Source organism: Cnephaeus nilssonii, assembly GCF_951640355.1.
Source record: "Cnephaeus nilssonii genome assembly, chromosome: 15".
Taxonomy (NCBI): Eukaryota; Metazoa; Chordata; class Mammalia; order Chiroptera; family Vespertilionidae; genus Cnephaeus; species Cnephaeus nilssonii.
Window position 1 is genome coordinate 2,780,572 of NC_137086.1, and position 15,647 is coordinate 2,796,218.

Here is a 15,647-nt window from a genome sequence, read left to right on the forward strand (position 1 = left end):
CATGGCCGTGCGTTTTGCTATGGGAACGGGTCGTACTACATATGTAGACGCTGTCCTTGAGAATGAGTCATCCTTAGCGGGAATAAAGTCAGGAATGCTCACTTATTCCTGGAGAACTTAGCACAGCCTGGCGGTGTTGGCTCATTCCTTCTCTTTAATTTCTTCCTTCTTGAAAATGAGCCTGACCCGCGAGCACTCTGCCGATAAACACTCTCATGCTACTTATTTTTGTACGAGGTCGAGGTCCCGGGGGCAGCAGATGGCGAGAGAGGCTTCTGGAACTCGGTCTTGGGGGTGGGCACGAAAACCCCGCCGTGTGTCTCGTAAACGAGAGACGGGGCGCCTAATGGCCTCCTGGACGGCCTTGCTTCCGAAGGGCAGAGCTGATAACGGCCCCGCTCTGGGCCAGAGCCACGGTCCTTATCTTCTCCGAAGCCTTTGTTTTTGTTTTAAGGTTCACCGCAAACGTTAGCAGCGCAGAGGGGAAAAAAAAAAATGCAGGAACTGGGTCATTCTGACCCAGAAACCAACCAAAATACTTCTAATTACCGTAGCCGCCAGCGATGAATCATGCTCGGCCGGCCCGCTGCCTGGCCCTCGGATGTGTTTGTAACCGGACTCATTGTGCGGGCGCCAGCCAGGCGTTTGCTCAGCGTGTTTGGGTTCGGAGGGGGAGGGGGCGGGGAGGGTCTGCTGGGCCGTGCCAGCGCCGTGGGAAGGGGAGATTCGAGTTGTCGGGGCTCAAGCCTCCTTGGCGCGGGGCTGGGGCTCCGTCATGGCCGGCACGACGGGGAAGCCCGTAAAACCTGCCCTTGGCCGCGGGCCTGCCGTGGGCCGGGCTGTGTGAGAGCCGCTGTCGGTCCTGGTGTCTGTCTGTAAGCAGACAGTGGAATCAGCATTGTTATCTGCCTTCTGCTGAGGGGAGGGAGGCTCTGGGCAGCTCCGTCGCCCACATACCCAGGGTGCAGAGGGCACCAGCCAAGGCTGAGTGAGCCAGGGCGTGCCAACGCCCAGCCAGGGGGCGGGGGAGGCGGCAGGAGAGAACCTGGCCAGGAGGGGCCACCGGAGTGGGCCCCAAAAGGAAGAGGTGTTGTGTCTCCCCGTTGTTCAGTTTTGTAACTTTTGTTGTCGTCAGTCCTCACCGGAGGAAATTTTCCCACTGCTTTCCCGAGAGAGTGGGAGGGAGGGAGGGAGGGGGAGAGAGGAACATGGATGAGTCTTGAGAGAGAGACATTGCACGCGCCCCAATCGGGGGCAGCGAGCAAACCCGCAACCCAGACGTGTGCCTTTCACCAGGAATTGAACCCGTGATCCTTCCGTGCACGGGCTGGCGCTCTAACCATTGAGCAACACCAGCCAGGGCTCACGTTTGCCGTTTTTAAGCTCCAAACTCACATGGCAATGGGGGAGGGGATGTCAATGTAGGCAAATAACACAAGACTCAGCCGAGGGAGTAGGTGTGTGAGCAGCGCAGAGATCAGCCTGACTGGTCTTCAAAAAAAAAAAAAAAAGAAGGCCCTAACCAGTGTGGCTCAGTGGATGGAGCGTCGGCCTGTTCGATTCCGGTCAAGGGCATGTACCTTGGTTGCGGGCACATTCCCAGTAAGGGGTGTGCAGGAGGCAGCTGATCAATGTTTCTAACTCTCTATCCCTCTCCCTTCCTCTCTGTAAAAAATAAATAAAATATGTTATAAAAAAAAAGAAGAAAAAGGCAAATGGAAAAATACGTATGAAGTGCTAGCTACTGTGCTAACTGCTCTACTACCTTGTCTTATTTCATTGTCACAAACCCCCTTAGAGAAAGCCTTGCTATCCCTGGTTATGGAGGAGGAGGCTAAAGCTCCGAGAGTCGGGGTGCCTGACCCAGGCTCCCACAGCCGACAGCTGGGTGCGGGGCCGGGATGGCACGCCGGGCACCAGCCCCGTGGCTTCCCTCGGCCTCCGCTGCTTTCTAGTAAGGAAAAGCCGGGGATGGAGATCTCATTCTTTGCCAACGGGCCCTGTCCCCGAAGGAGAGTCCGGCTCAGCCCGTGCAGCGAGAAGGCCAAGCAGGGGAGGAAAATGGGGGGGTCACCAGAAATAACATTCTTGGGGTGATTGAGGTGCACTGTCGGGCCTCTCGGCGTCTTCTGGGCACTTCGCCGGCATTTGTCACCAGATCTCCCTCGGGTCCTTCTTTGCCAATTTTCTCCTCCGGCTGAGGACAACTTGTGTCAGTTTAAAAAGTTAGCGAATTATAGGGAAGATAAAAGAAGCAGGAACAAAATCTTCAATTCTTTGGCTTAGAGCCAATCACCGTAGGCAGCGTTTCCATCTCCTTTAGACAATATATTTATTTATGTGCAGGTTGGACGTTTAGTAGCGATGGTTGTTACTATTATCATGACCTGTGTAGTAAATACTGGGTATGTGCCATTCACTGGTCCAGGCGCCCTCTGTATAGCAAGTAATTCATGGAATTCACACAGCAACCCTCGCAAACAGATCCTTGGACCCCTTTTTACAGACTGGGGAAACTGAGGCACATCAAGATTAAATAAGTTGCTGAAGGTCAGACATCCAATAAGCCAGAATTCGAACCCAAGCCTGGGTCCAGAGCCCATGCTCTTAAAGACTCTGCTGCTCTCTCTCCCCCCTCTCTCTTTATATGTACATCTGGGTACTGTATAATCAAGCATCATGTATCACATCACATATACGTATGTTTGTGTATTTTTAGCTCTATAGTTCCATAATAATTTACAGTCTTTTCCCAGCTGAACGTGATATCCTACGTCTGTGTCATTTAATAGCTGCTGGTGGCCGACCCAGCGTGGCTCAGGGGTGGAGCGTTGACTGATGAACCAGGAGGTCACGTGCCTGGGTTGCGAGCTCGATCCCCAGTGTGGGGCGTGCAGGAGGCAGCCGATCCATGATTCTCTCTCATCATTGATGTTTCTATCTCTCTCTCTCTCCCTCTCCCCCTTCCTCTCTGGAAAAAAAAAAAAAAGAATAACCCAGTCGTTGACTTTTGTCACAAGGGGTAGATGACAGGGAAACCCCTGGGTCCTGGCCACGTCATCTTTGCAGGCAAAGACAAGACCCTGGCGAGAAGGTGCCGATCAGAGTTAATAGGAGCCAGTGGGCCCCTGATATTTTCTTTCCTTTCCCCCCCTGGGATTTGGGCAGGACCCCTGGGTGTGTAAGCGCTAACGGCAGCAGGAACGAGTCGGACGCGCGGGACCACGCTGTGCCTGCCTGATCCCATCGTGGAAATGATTTAAGTGAAACGAGTGTAGGAACGGGCATCTGTGGCTCTCAGGGGCGCGTCCCTGGGCATTCACGGAGGGGGATCCCGTCAGGGGGCACGCCTCGGTCAGCCAGCCGCACGCCCGCCCGCGGGCCTCCGGGGCAGCAGAGCGGGCTGCCGTGTCCTGTGCAAAGCCCTGCTCGCCGGGCCCTTTTGTTCTCCGCCCCGGAGTGCACAGCCCCCGCCAAGCACGGAACTTTCCCGCTCGCAGGGACTCGCTGTGATTGCTGGCGGTTAGACGGACGGATCGCGATGTACCTGCGTGGGGAGCACTCTGACCCAGCAAAGCGCTTCGGTGCTAACCGGGTGGGAACGGTGGCCTTTGCCATCTGGTGTGGACGGTCCGCCCATGACCTCTTTTTGCTTTTTTCTTTCCTGGTTGTCGTAGCCTCGGTTGCAGACACCGGCTTCGAAGCCTTTTGCCAGGCGGCTTGGTCCCTCTGCTTCCCCGACACGAGCTGGGCAGCCGGGGTGCCAGGCCGGCCGAGCACTCGGCACCTTTCTCGGGGGCATGAGGCTCCCGCGTGCTGGAGGGTAACCTCTGCCCACGCTCCCGCGCCGCCGGCTCGTGGCTGGCGGGGGCATGGCTGCCTGGAATGACCAGGTGCCGGGCCTGGGACTGGGCCGCGGGCAGCGTGTGGGGGTGGGGAGGTGTGTGCCGGCTTTTGCTTCGTTATAAGGACGGCGCCGGCCTGCGCGAAGCGGAATAACCGCAAAGCACCTGCTTGTAGGAAGGGGCCGGGGCAGCAAGCCGAGGGACTCCACCCAGGGAGCGAGTTTCCGTTCCTCTCGGGGTTGCGGTGTATCCGAGGGCGTTGGGGAGGGCGAACGCGCGCGGCCGTGGCATCGTCATACATGATGTGCGGAGCAGAGGGCTAGCACGCGGGGTCCTGCCTGGCTGGTTCCGGAGGGAGTTTCTCAGGAGGTGTTTCTCCCCGAACGTCGTCCCCGGCTTCCTCCTGAGGGTGCTCGGCCCCTCCGCTCACTGCCCCACCCTGTGAGGCCGCCGTGGGGAGAGTGACCAAGACACGCTTTGTGTCTGGGGGTGACCACAGGCAGGAACAGCTGTCTGGGGGTGACCACAGGCAGGGCCGGCTCCGTTGGAGAGAAGCGGGTTAGACAGAAGTCCAGCCCTCGGCCTGGCTGTCCTCCCTCCCTCCCTCCCTCCCTCCGGTGAGTTTATGAGCTCCTGGGGGGAACCTGGGCGGAATCTCCATGAGAAAGCCGCTTCCTGCCCAGGGGCCACCACAGGGTTTATAGGGGACCCTCCTGCCGCTGGATGTGTTTATGGCCACATCATATAGTCAGGCCGACCGCCCCTGACCTGCGGGACCAGGGACCAGCGGGCCCACCGGCTGCTGAAGTTGAGGAGGAGGCAGAAAACGCTGCCTTCAGCGGGCGTGGCCTTTGTTTTCCCAAACTCTGGACTCCTCCTCAGAAACACGTCTCCGTACTGTGGTGCTGGCTGGCTGGAGGGTCCTTGGGTTGCGCTGTAGGGACGCTGAGGAGGAAGGAGCGGGGTTAGTGGCGGCTCCGGTCGGAGGGGGTGTGGGGTGCTCGGGTGGGGCTGTGTCGCCATGGCCGTGGCCGGGAAGGTCAGGTACCTGCCTGTGAGGCCCTGGAAGGTGAGGGCGACCCGGGAAGGGCCGTCTTCCAGAGAGGGGGGGGCGCTGGGAGGAGGGAGGACGGGTGTTTTGGACGGGATTCAGGAGGCAGATGGCAGTCGGGAGGGGAGGGTTTCTCTCTCATGGACTTGAGCTCCAGCCTTTGACTCCGGGGTCCCCCCCTTCTTCTCTGCACGGCCACGTCCCCAGGCGAGGGCGAGAGGACAGGATGAGACCAGCGGGGACCCGAGTGAGTGAGCAGGCGAGGCGTCGCACCAGGAGGGCTCAGCCAGAGCGGGTGGCTGGGGGGCGGACGCTGTGCCCTGAGCTCCTGGCCGGCCGCCGTGTCGGACCTTCGTCCTGGGCTGCTGTGTCCCCTTTGGTCGCATGCCTCGCAGGGTCCCCGACAGGCCTCCTGGGGAAGTTAGGTGACCTGCCCCGTGCCATCGCCGCCGGCCTGCTCCAAGCCGTCCTGGCTCCGTGGGGAGTCTGAACTGGCCCCTGTCACTGTGCCGTCCCCGCTCCCCCACATCCACCTGGCCCTGTGCTCCCATCACACAATGGGGATCACTCGGGGGCAAGCCGGGGTGCTCCGTCCCCCTTCTGCCCCGAAGACCCTTTCTTCTTTCCAGCTGCAAACGCATGCTCCCATATTCACCTCCTCCCGGAGGCCCTCCGAGATTGCCCTGAGGCAGGACCTCCCCCCAACTCCTGTCTCTATCGGAGGCCGCCTGCCTCTTGCCGGCTCAGACAGTGACCACACTTGACTGGGCGCTGCCTCGATCACCTGCCTTCCCACCTGCCTGCGGGTTTCTTCAGCTCAGGGACCCTGTCTGCCTCACTCTCACCCTTAGCTCCAAGCGGGGGCGAAACCTCCGCCGTGCGTCCAAACTAGATTCCTTACCTTTGTTCAAGGTGGAACCGGGAGCCTGGAGGAGGGAGTCTGCTTTGCACAGAGGAGGCGCAGTGCGGGCCAGACGTGGCCTCTCTGTGGCTCAGGGCAGACCCCGCTGGGTGACCTTGGCCCTGAGACCCTGAAGGCCCAGGCGCGCCTTCTCTTCCAGCCGGGGGTGGTCCGTGGGAGGTCATCGGCGGGGTCATTGGCCGTCCCCGCCAGATCCGCTGTCCACGAGGAACCGTCCTAAGCTCCGTGGGGAACGGAGACACGAGGGGGCTCGGTGGTGCGTCCGGCAGTTCGCCCGCCGCCAGGAGGTGGGAGACACGGACACGGTCTGTGGCCTGAGGGTGGACGCCGCCGAGCCCCGTGAGGTGCCAGCAGGGTCCTGGGGTTCGGGGCGAAGAGGGGGCCATGAGTTTTCCTTGAGGTCAGGCAGGAGAGGGGCAGGAACCCGAGGGCCATGGTGGAGCAGGTGTCCGTGGGGAAAGAGCACAAGGGCACATGTTGTACCCCGGCGCTCATAGGAAGGGCTCCCCGCCCCTCAACCCCCAGACCTGGTTTGGACTGGAAGCCACAGGTGAGTTCAGGGGGTCCCGGGGCAGGGTGGGGTCCGCGAATCCGCTTTCCGGTGCACTCCTTAAGGCAGCTGGGAGTTTAGTTATTTCCCCTGGGGTACAATGACTGGCACTCAGTCAAGACCCCTGGCTCGCATTTAGACGCTGGAATTAGGAGCAGGTAGCCCCACTTTTAGAGGGGAGGCTAGGGTTGATTGACGTCCCTGCGTGCCAGCCGCCCTCCATGCGTTCCTTCCTTTCCCCCTCACTGCAGCTCTGGAAGGCCGTTCTTAGTCTGGTTTTACAGATGAGGAGACTGGCAGCACAGAGAGGTTAGGTAACTTGCCTAAGGCCACACAGCTTGAGAGAAGGACAGCCCTGAATTAAGCCCCTATTGGCCTCATTCGCAGTCCATGCTGTTTACCACCTGGCAGGGGGACTGTGGAGGAAATGGGGTGCTGGGGACTGTCGGGAAGTGGCTGAGATCCCTGTGGGCACTGGGGGAGGGGGAGGGGACCGCTTTATTTTTATGAGCAGAATGCTGTGGGGTCCGCAGCGGGGGCGTTATCTCAGGAAGTGAGCTCCAGCCCCTCTCGGGCACTCAGTAGCTGCTGTTGACAGACCCGGGCCTTGGTTTGGTTTAGACCGAGGAGCCTGGCTGCCTGACGGGTGAAAGGAAAGGAAAGGAGTCTCGGCTCAGAGTGACCCGGACACATCACCGCTGTGCGTGTCTGCCGCCTGTTAAGATAAGAGGGCTCTCGGGCAACCCTTTTGATATCCTGGTCTCAAAAGAAAGACAGAAGGGGGCGGGGAGTCACTCCCAGGAGAGGCGGCAGCTCGGGTATCTCCGGGAACGGGCTGGAGCCGGAGTCTCCGCTTTAATCTCGGGGGGAGGGGGCGGGCCGCAGGGCTGATGGGGCGACACTGTCCAGGCCGGCCGGCCCAGCCCCTGCTGGTGTATTTGCCGGCTCCCTCCCCTCCCTCCGGCCCACGGCTCTTCAGGGACATGCTCCCGGCTTTCCTTGTTGTCTGGAAACGCCCTTCTACCGGGGCTCTGCCTTTAGCTACCGAGGTGTCCTGTCCTCACCCCGCAGCCCCCCTTTGGTAAAGCCCCGGTAAGAGAGAACCGAAGGAAACCCTTCTTCTGAGCGAAGGTTGTAGCTTGGCCAGACACGGGGACGTCACGCAGACAGCCACCCCCTTCACGCGCGCCCCCTTTCCGAAGCCAGCGGCACCCCGAGAGCAAAGGCCCCCCCGCCTCAGGGTCATCACTGGCCGTTCTAAAACGGCACCCCGATGGGCGACCCCAGGCAGGCCCTGACCTCTCGGTTCCGGTGTGTGCAATGAGAGCCATGGCATGCTGTGGTGAAAGCGAAATAAAGTGACCGACAGCCTCAGCCCGAGCGGCGGCGGCCCCGGGGAATGAGCTGTTCGGTGCTGGGCCTTAGCGGGCTCCCCGCCTCGGTGGCTGACGGAAGTAATAAAGGTGGGGGACCAGTGCTTTTGCACCCCACACTCCGCTCTTCGCCTGCAGTCCCCGGGCGCGTACTAAGTACCGAGCAGTGACCGGGGTTCTTAGCTTTTCGTTCAAGCTCCGGTCTTCTCTATCTATGTATATTTATTTAATTTTTATTCATTTTTTTAAATTGATTTTTCACAGAGAGAAAGGGAGAGGGATAGAGAGCTAGAAACATCGATGAGAGAGAAACATCGACCAGCTGCCTCTTGCACACCCCCTACTGGGGATGTGCCCGCAACCAAGGTACATGCCCTTGACTGGAATCGAACCTGGGACCCTTCAGTCCGCAGGCCGACGCTCTATCCACTGAGCCAAACCGGTTTCGGCTAATTTTTATTCATTTTTAACCCTTTGCACTCGCTTGCTTTTTCCTCGATTCCTTTATTCTACTCGGGATTTAATTTTTTAAATACCCCAGATTTTACAAAGCGCGGCAGTAGAATAAAAAACTGGAGTTTCTTTTCATGCAAACTTGTTTATTTGGATTTTTTTATATTTCAAATTATTGATACATTCAATACAATTCGACATACGAGCTGCTACCGATGCTAACCATGTCGAGTCACACTCGACATCCGAGTGCAAAAGGTTAAAAATATATTCATTTCAGAGAGGAAGGGAGAGGGAGGGAGAAACATCAATGATGAGATGCCCCCAACTGGGGATGGAGCCCACAACCTGGGCATGTGCCCTGGACTGGAATCGAACCCGTGACCCTTCGGTCCACAGGCTGACGCTCTATCCACTGAGCCAAAACGGCGGGGGCTCTGTATGTTTATTGATTTGTACATGGTACGCGGGGACCACAGTGTAGAATATACGTCTTTACATTATAAAACACACGTACTGAAAAATAATGAAACTGATTTGCGAACGTAGGTATGAACAGAGGTTTTGGTACTTGCTCTTTGGGGCTCACTTTGGACGGATCTGTGCTCTGTGAGTCCTGGAGTAGGCCTGCGGGGTGATGTGGTTCTGTGCGTCCAGGCAGAACCTTCCACAGTGATCGCAGGATTTTAGGGGCTCCCAGAGACACGACGAGGACCCTGCCCACGAGGCAGGCCCGTGGCGGCTGTGAGTGGCGGCTGTGCGCGCCTGCTCGGGCTCAGAGGCAGCTCCGGGCGCTGCCTTCGGAAGGTGAACGCCCCGCGTTCTGTGCGATGGCAGTGCCTCGCCAAGGAGAAGGGAATGGTGATACCGATGTATAACCCTTCACCGGAGGGTGGCTGAGCGGTTGTATCTGCTCGTGTAGGCTTCCGAACCTCACTTTTCAGGGGAGAGATTCTTTGGGGATGAGCTTTCAATGCCAGACCAGGCACTGCTGTGTGTCATTAGGGAGGCCCACAACCTCTCTGAGCTTTAGTTTCTTCATCCGTAACATAGGGGTTAACGGCGGGGATAGAAATCACGCAGACAGGATTGCTGTGGGTTAAGGGAGAGGAGGTGTGGACACGCTCTGCAGGGGGCCGTCCTGTGCTCCGAGGCTGAGGTTCTCCACGACCTCTGGTCGCCATGCTCCTGAGATTCTGTCTGTCCATCGTAACCTTCAGTTCTTAATAAATGTAAACATGCACTGTCTAAAAAGACATGCTGCTGAAACCGGTTTGGCTCAGTGGATAGAGCGTCGGCCTGTGGACTGAAAGGTCCCAGGTTCGATTCCGGTCAAGGGCATGTACCTTGGTTGCGGGCACATCCCCAGTAGGGGGTGTGCAAGAGGCAGCTGATGGATGTTTCTCTATCATCGATGTTTCTAACTCTCTATCCCTCTCTCTTCCTCTCTGTGAAAAATCAATAAAATATATTTAAAAAAATAAATAAAAAGACATTCTATTCTATTCTATTCTATTCTATTCTATTCTATTCTATTCTATTCTATTCTATTCTATTCCATTCCATTCCATTCCATTCCATTCCATTCCATTCCATTCCATCCCATCCCATCCCATCCCATCCCATCCCATCCCATCCCATCCTATTCGATTCCATTCCATTGATGCTATTTTATGCCATGCCATGCCATGCCATGCCATGCCATGCCATTCCATTCCATTCCATTCCATTCCATTCCATCCCATTCCATTCCGTGTTACTGTATGCTGTGCTATTCTGTGATTTAAGATGAAAAGCGGCAGCCCCTTCTGTCAGCTGTGAGGTGCTGGGCGGCTGGCCTCTCTCGCGAGCACCTCCTTTCTGTTGGGCTCATTCCTGGAGCGACCCTCCCACAGGGCGGTCCCCCAGGCTGCGTGGGGGCCAGCTCGGGAGTTACTGCGCCGGCCGGGAGCGTCTCACGGTTCCCGTGGGCTTCCGTTGGAAGAGGGAAGGCTCGGGTGCAACAGAGGCAGAGAGTCCGGGGGAGGGAGCCAGCCCGTGCACCTCCGGGAGGGACGCAGCGCTCCGGAGGGCGCCAGCTGCCAGCCGCCCGTCCTGAAATTGCTCTGCCCCCAGCCGAACCAGGACGGGGGATTTCTCCCCTGCGCTTGAGTCTAAGGGACGTGCAAGAGAGCGCCTGGCTCGCTGTCAACGGACCGGAAGCTTCTCTCTGGCGGTCACATCGGAGCTGGCCTCCTGGGCCGCTGTTTAAGTCAAATGCTGCTTAGAAAGTCAGCGGTCAAGTGGACAAGTATACAAGGCTGTCTGTTTCCCATAGGCCAGTGGTCGGCAAACTCGTTAGTCCACGGAGCCAAATACCAACAGGACAATTGAAATTTCTTCTGAGAGCCACATTTTTTAAACTTAAACTTCTTCTAACGCCACTTCTTCAACATAGACTCGCCCAGGCCGTGGTACTTTGTGGAAGAGCCACGCTCAAGGGGCCAGAGAGCCGCATGTGGCTCGCGAGCCGCCGTTTGCCGACCACGGCCATAGGAGATTTGAATAATGTAGCTGCTTCCATCCTTGAAGAGGGCTTATACATCTCTTCTATATATTTATTTATTTATTGAAATATCTGTTTATTGATTTCAGAGAGGGAGGGAGAGGGAGAGAGAGATAGAAGCATCCATGATGAGAGAGAGTCTTGGGTTGGCTGCCACCTGCAAGCCTTCTGCTGGGGATGGAGCCCGCAACCCCGGCACGCGCCCTGACCGGGAACCGAACAGGGTCAATGCTTAGCCCTGAGCCACGCCCGCCGGGCTCTCTTCTCCTATTGGTGGTGTATTGGTAAAAATCCATCCCCTGTCCCCCTAAAAGAACCCCTTGGCACACTTAAAGAATTCCTAAGATGGCAATCCTGGTTATAATCCAACACAAACGAGAGAGAAACAGTACGAGGCTGGCCTCCTCCTCCCCATGACTGACTGCTCAGAAATTAAGTAAACGCTCTGGATCACGATCAGGTCCAAGAGGGAACCGGAACGGAGATCACCGTGTCTGAGAAGAAGGGAGGAGGAGCGTACTTCGCACTAACCCTCCGGGCCGTAGCAAAACGCGCCCCCCCGCCCCCCGGGGAAATGGCAGCTGTAAACGCCTTCATGGCTAGAGAAGGAAGATGGAAAATAAAGACGACGATAAAGTCATTGTCTCAAGAAGTTTGCAAAAAGCACAAGAAATTCAACCAAAAGGAATTGGAGAGAGAGGGTGAGGCACACAAACAGCTGGATTTCATGACCCGGGGTTTCCCCACAGGGGGAACCTGAGGGAGGAGCGTAGGTTTCAGCGGCGGCTCTTGGCCAGGACCGGGGCTCGCCGGGTTAGAGCTCATACCTGCCCCTTCACGGGGTGGAATCTGATGCAGCCGGTAAAGCTGTTTTCCGGGCGGTTTGTAAGAGGATGGGGCGAGATGCTTGCGTCCAGTTAAGAAAGCATCCAACCTCGTGGTGTGGGATGACCCTGGTCGTGTGAGCACCAGCGATGGCCCCCTCCCTCCCCTCCCCCACTTCTGAAGGGAGTTCAGTCTGGGGAGAGCACCTCAGGACAGGAATGACAGACTGACGCTTGCCACAAGGCAGGGGCCCTCGAATACATGGTGCTGACCGAGGGAAGCCCGTCACGGAAGACCACGCACTCTCCGGAGCAGGCACGGCTGCAGAGACAGAGAGGAAAGTAGTAGCCGCCTGGGGCTGCAGGGGTGAGGGACGGGGAGTTTGGGAGTGACAGTAAAGGGTATGTACAAGGTTTCTTTTCGGAGCGATGAAATGGTCTAAAATTGATGATGCGGCTCCGGCTGGGTTGGCTCGGTGGATAGAGCATCGGCTCTGTATTAAAGGTGCCCCTTTAATACAGTTCCTCATGTTGTGGTGACCCCCCAACCATAAAACCAAACACCCAACATAAATAAAAAGGGTCCCGGGTTCGATTATCCAGTCGAGGGCACCTATCTTGGTTGCAGGCTCCTCCCCAGCCCGGGCCCTGGTTGGTGCTCATGCAGGAGACAACCGATGATGCGTTTCTCTCACATGGAGGTTTCTCTCTGTCTTGCCTTCTCTCTCCCACTCTCCCTGAACATCCATGGGAAAATACCCTCGGGGGAGGATTAGATAAATAAATAAGCAAATAAAATGGATGACGCAATGGCTGCACTGAGAACGCGAGATGGACCTGAGACTTGTGCCCATGCAGGGGTGGATGGCATGATACGTGAATTATATCTGAGCTCAGCCGCTACCCAAAATAAAAAACAAACAAAAACAACCACCCTCAGATCACAGTGCTTTACCTCGAGAAATGGAAATACCTGCGACTTTCCTTGCTTTCCACCCTCCTTTGGGACTCCCAGGTTTCCAGATAGAATCCTGCGTCACTGGTGTAATAAACCATAAACCAAACACCCAACGCCATTCTAGAGGAGGAACGTGAATCATCAGCCCGGTTAGCCGCCAAGACAATGCCAGGAAGTCTGTGGCCGCCTCCTGGGCAGCCGGGGTGGGCTGAGTCATCCCGCAACCCCGGGGCCGGTGGTCACGGATCACCGACGGTCACCGACGGCCAGCCGCCCTCACACACAGTGGCACGGGCCTTGCCTCTGCGAGTCCAGGAAAATAAAGCCTCATTGGTCTGGGGTCTCTCAGGGGCAGGGTCACCACTCGGGGAAAAGCTGGGGTCTGGGAACCCCGGGAGGACTGGGAGCCCATTTCCAGGCAAATCCTAAGAGGTGTTGGAGGCTGCCTGCGCCCCCCCCCCCCCCCCCCCGCCCCTCGTGCTAAATTAGCCAGAGCTGTGACTTATATAACTTCCTGTAATTGCCCCGGGGCGGCTGTGGCTGAGGCCCGAGACCCACCGGCTCCTCCTCTTTGCTGAGCAGGGGGGTGGGATGGGGTGGGGAGGTGGGGGGTGGCCTCCTGCTTTGGGGCTTGGTGGGCCCGGCCAGCGTGTCTAACCGAAGCTGCCCTGCCGTTCTGAACAGCAGCCGCCCGCGTCTCCGGGAGGATGGGGAACTCGTACGCAGGGCAGCTGAAGAGCACGCGGTTCGAGGAGGTGCTGCACAACTCCATCGAGGCCTCGCTGCGCTCCAGCAGCCTGGTGCCGCGGCCCGTCTTCTCGCAGCTCTACCTGGAGGCCGAGCAGCAGCTCTCCGCCCTGGAAGGTAGGCCTGCGGGGCTCCGGGCAGGGGGGGCTGTGCGGTCCCGGGGCCGGCGAGCCCCGCGCCCCCTCCCCTCCGCTCCGGGCGGGACACGTGGGGTCTGGCAGGAAGAACGGCTGGGGCGGGCCGTGGCACGGGCGTCCTCCCCGGCTCACGCTGAAGGAGGCGGCGGCCCGAGGTTGCAGCGAGGGGAGTGGGGGCTGAGCGGAGAGGGGAAGAGGGCGCGTTCGAATTGGGGGGACTTAGGGAAAGGTTTGGGTCAGAAACGTCAACGTGCTTCTGACCCTCTGCTGCGTTCCCCTACGGCGAGGCGTGGCCGTCTCTCTGCAAAGCCAGCCGTCCAGGCGGTTTCTCGGGCGATAGCAGGCAGGAGCGAGTCCGCTGGAAGCGTGAAAACCGAGGACACACCTTCATGGGTGTCACGTGGGCCAGGAATAACGGCATTCTCTCCAGGCCCGCCGCCGACGCTGCCCAGAGAATAAAGGGTGGCATTTTCAGTCTTGAGTTTGCATTTTCTCGGGTGTTGTTACGGCCAAAGGGACCCCACAGCAATCCGTAGCACGAGACAGTTCCTGTAATGCAGGTTCTTTCTGTCATTTATGTCCTTCACCTGAAGTTCCCTGCAGACTTCCCTGAGCGACTGACGTGACACGGGGCTGTGGTTTAACCTTTTGCACTCGGATGTCGAGTGTGACTCGTCACGGTTAGCATTAGAATAAAGGAATCGAGAAAAAAGCAAGCGAGTGCAAAGGGTTAAAACCACCATCAGGGAGCTAATTAGATAAGAAAGCGTGCTGTGGGCCAGGTCCTGTGTCGGGCTGGTCGTGACGTGTGTGTGTGTGTGTGTGTGTGTGTGTGTCAGTGTGCATGTGGACCTGTGTGTGAATTTGTGCGTATGTGTGCACGTGGACGTGTGTGTGTGTGTGTGTGTGTGTCGGGGGGTCGGGGGCAGGCAGGTGGAGGGCTGCATGTAGGGCAGTGGTCGGCAAACTCATTAGTCAGCAGAGCCAAATATCAACAGTACAACGATTGAAATTTCTTTGGAGAGCCACATTTTCTAAACTTAAACTATATAGGTAGGTACATTGTTATTAACTTAATGAGGGTACTCCTAAGCTGGCCTTTGCTAAACACTCAAGGGGCCAAAGAGCCGCTTGTGGCTTGCGAGCCGCAGTTTGCCGACCACTGATGTAGGGAGCGGTGGGGCACAGATCTGCTGTGATCCCTGAGGCCTCCTTAGCCCGCGGGAGGGGTTCCCGTGTCCCCCTTTAACGCGTCCTCACTGGATTCGCCTTGTGGGGAGCAGATACGTGCCCACGGGAACTGGACCCGGGTCTGAGAGAAACCGGGTGGTGGTCAGAAGCATGAAGTAGAACCGAGAGTTCCTTCCTGTTCCCATGGGAAGTACGGCCAGTGTCTGGCAGGGGACGCACTCCTGGGACCTGTGGGAGACGAGACGTCACGGGAGAATGCCTGACGGACTGTGCTTGGCTAGCGGAAAGGCTGGGGACACACGCGGGAAGTGGTCGGTCGCCCTTAGCTCCTCGCAGCCGCGGGAGGCTTAGCTGCTAATGATGAATTGATGAGAGCAATAGTGATCAATAACGTGGCACCTTGGACTGGCACCTTCACCTCCACCAGCGGGAGGAATTGAACCCCAGGATTTGGGGAGACGGCAGGATGGTTTGCTTGACGTTTTGGAGGGTGCTCACGTGGGGGGAGAGAGGAGGGTCCCCTCAGCTTCCTTTATGTCTAAGACCTCCACCGACCCTCGTGGCCTCTAACGGGAGGCCGCCTCCCGAACGTTCTAACCGCTCGGGGTGCCCCACCTGCCCACTGGGCGTTGGGCAGGTGACACTGTCCAGGGACGGTTTCGAGGACCCCCCCACGCCCCTCAGTGCCCCGTGTTGAGTGCTGAAGGCTCCCACCAGCTGTGGCCCTGGTTCTGCCCCCCTGTGGCATGAAGACCAGAGCGGCCCCTGCTTTCCCCATCTGCCCGGCCGACGGGAGAGAGACGGCTTGGGAGGCTCTGTTTTCCTAGCGGCCGAGGGAGGTGGGCAGGGGTCCTCTTTCCGGTCTGCTCACTGTCACCATAAACCGCGCGGCCCCGGCTCCAGCCCATAAACCGGCTGCGGGCCGCGTCTTGTTTGGTCTGCCTGGCTCCGGGCAGGCCCTCTGATCTTGTCGCCGGCCTTCCTCAGCGACAGCGTTATGACCCCCTCGCTCGGGCAGCGTCTCCTGTTTGTGCTGGTGATTCGGTGGGTG

General features: G+C 58.0%; 1 protein-coding gene across 1 annotated transcript in view; it reads left to right on the forward strand.

Annotated features, from left to right (window-relative positions):
- Window positions 1-15,647, forward strand: part of GREB1 (growth regulating estrogen receptor binding 1) — an 89,055-nt gene that overhangs the window by 16,004 nt on the left and 57,404 nt on the right. The window contains exon 2 of the mRNA XM_079792903.1: window positions 13,206-13,385. Within this exon, the coding sequence (XP_079649029.1) occupies window positions 13,229-13,385 (157 nt within the window). The 5' untranslated portion in view covers window positions 13,206-13,228. The remainder of the gene's footprint in view (window positions 1-13,205; window positions 13,386-15,647) is intronic.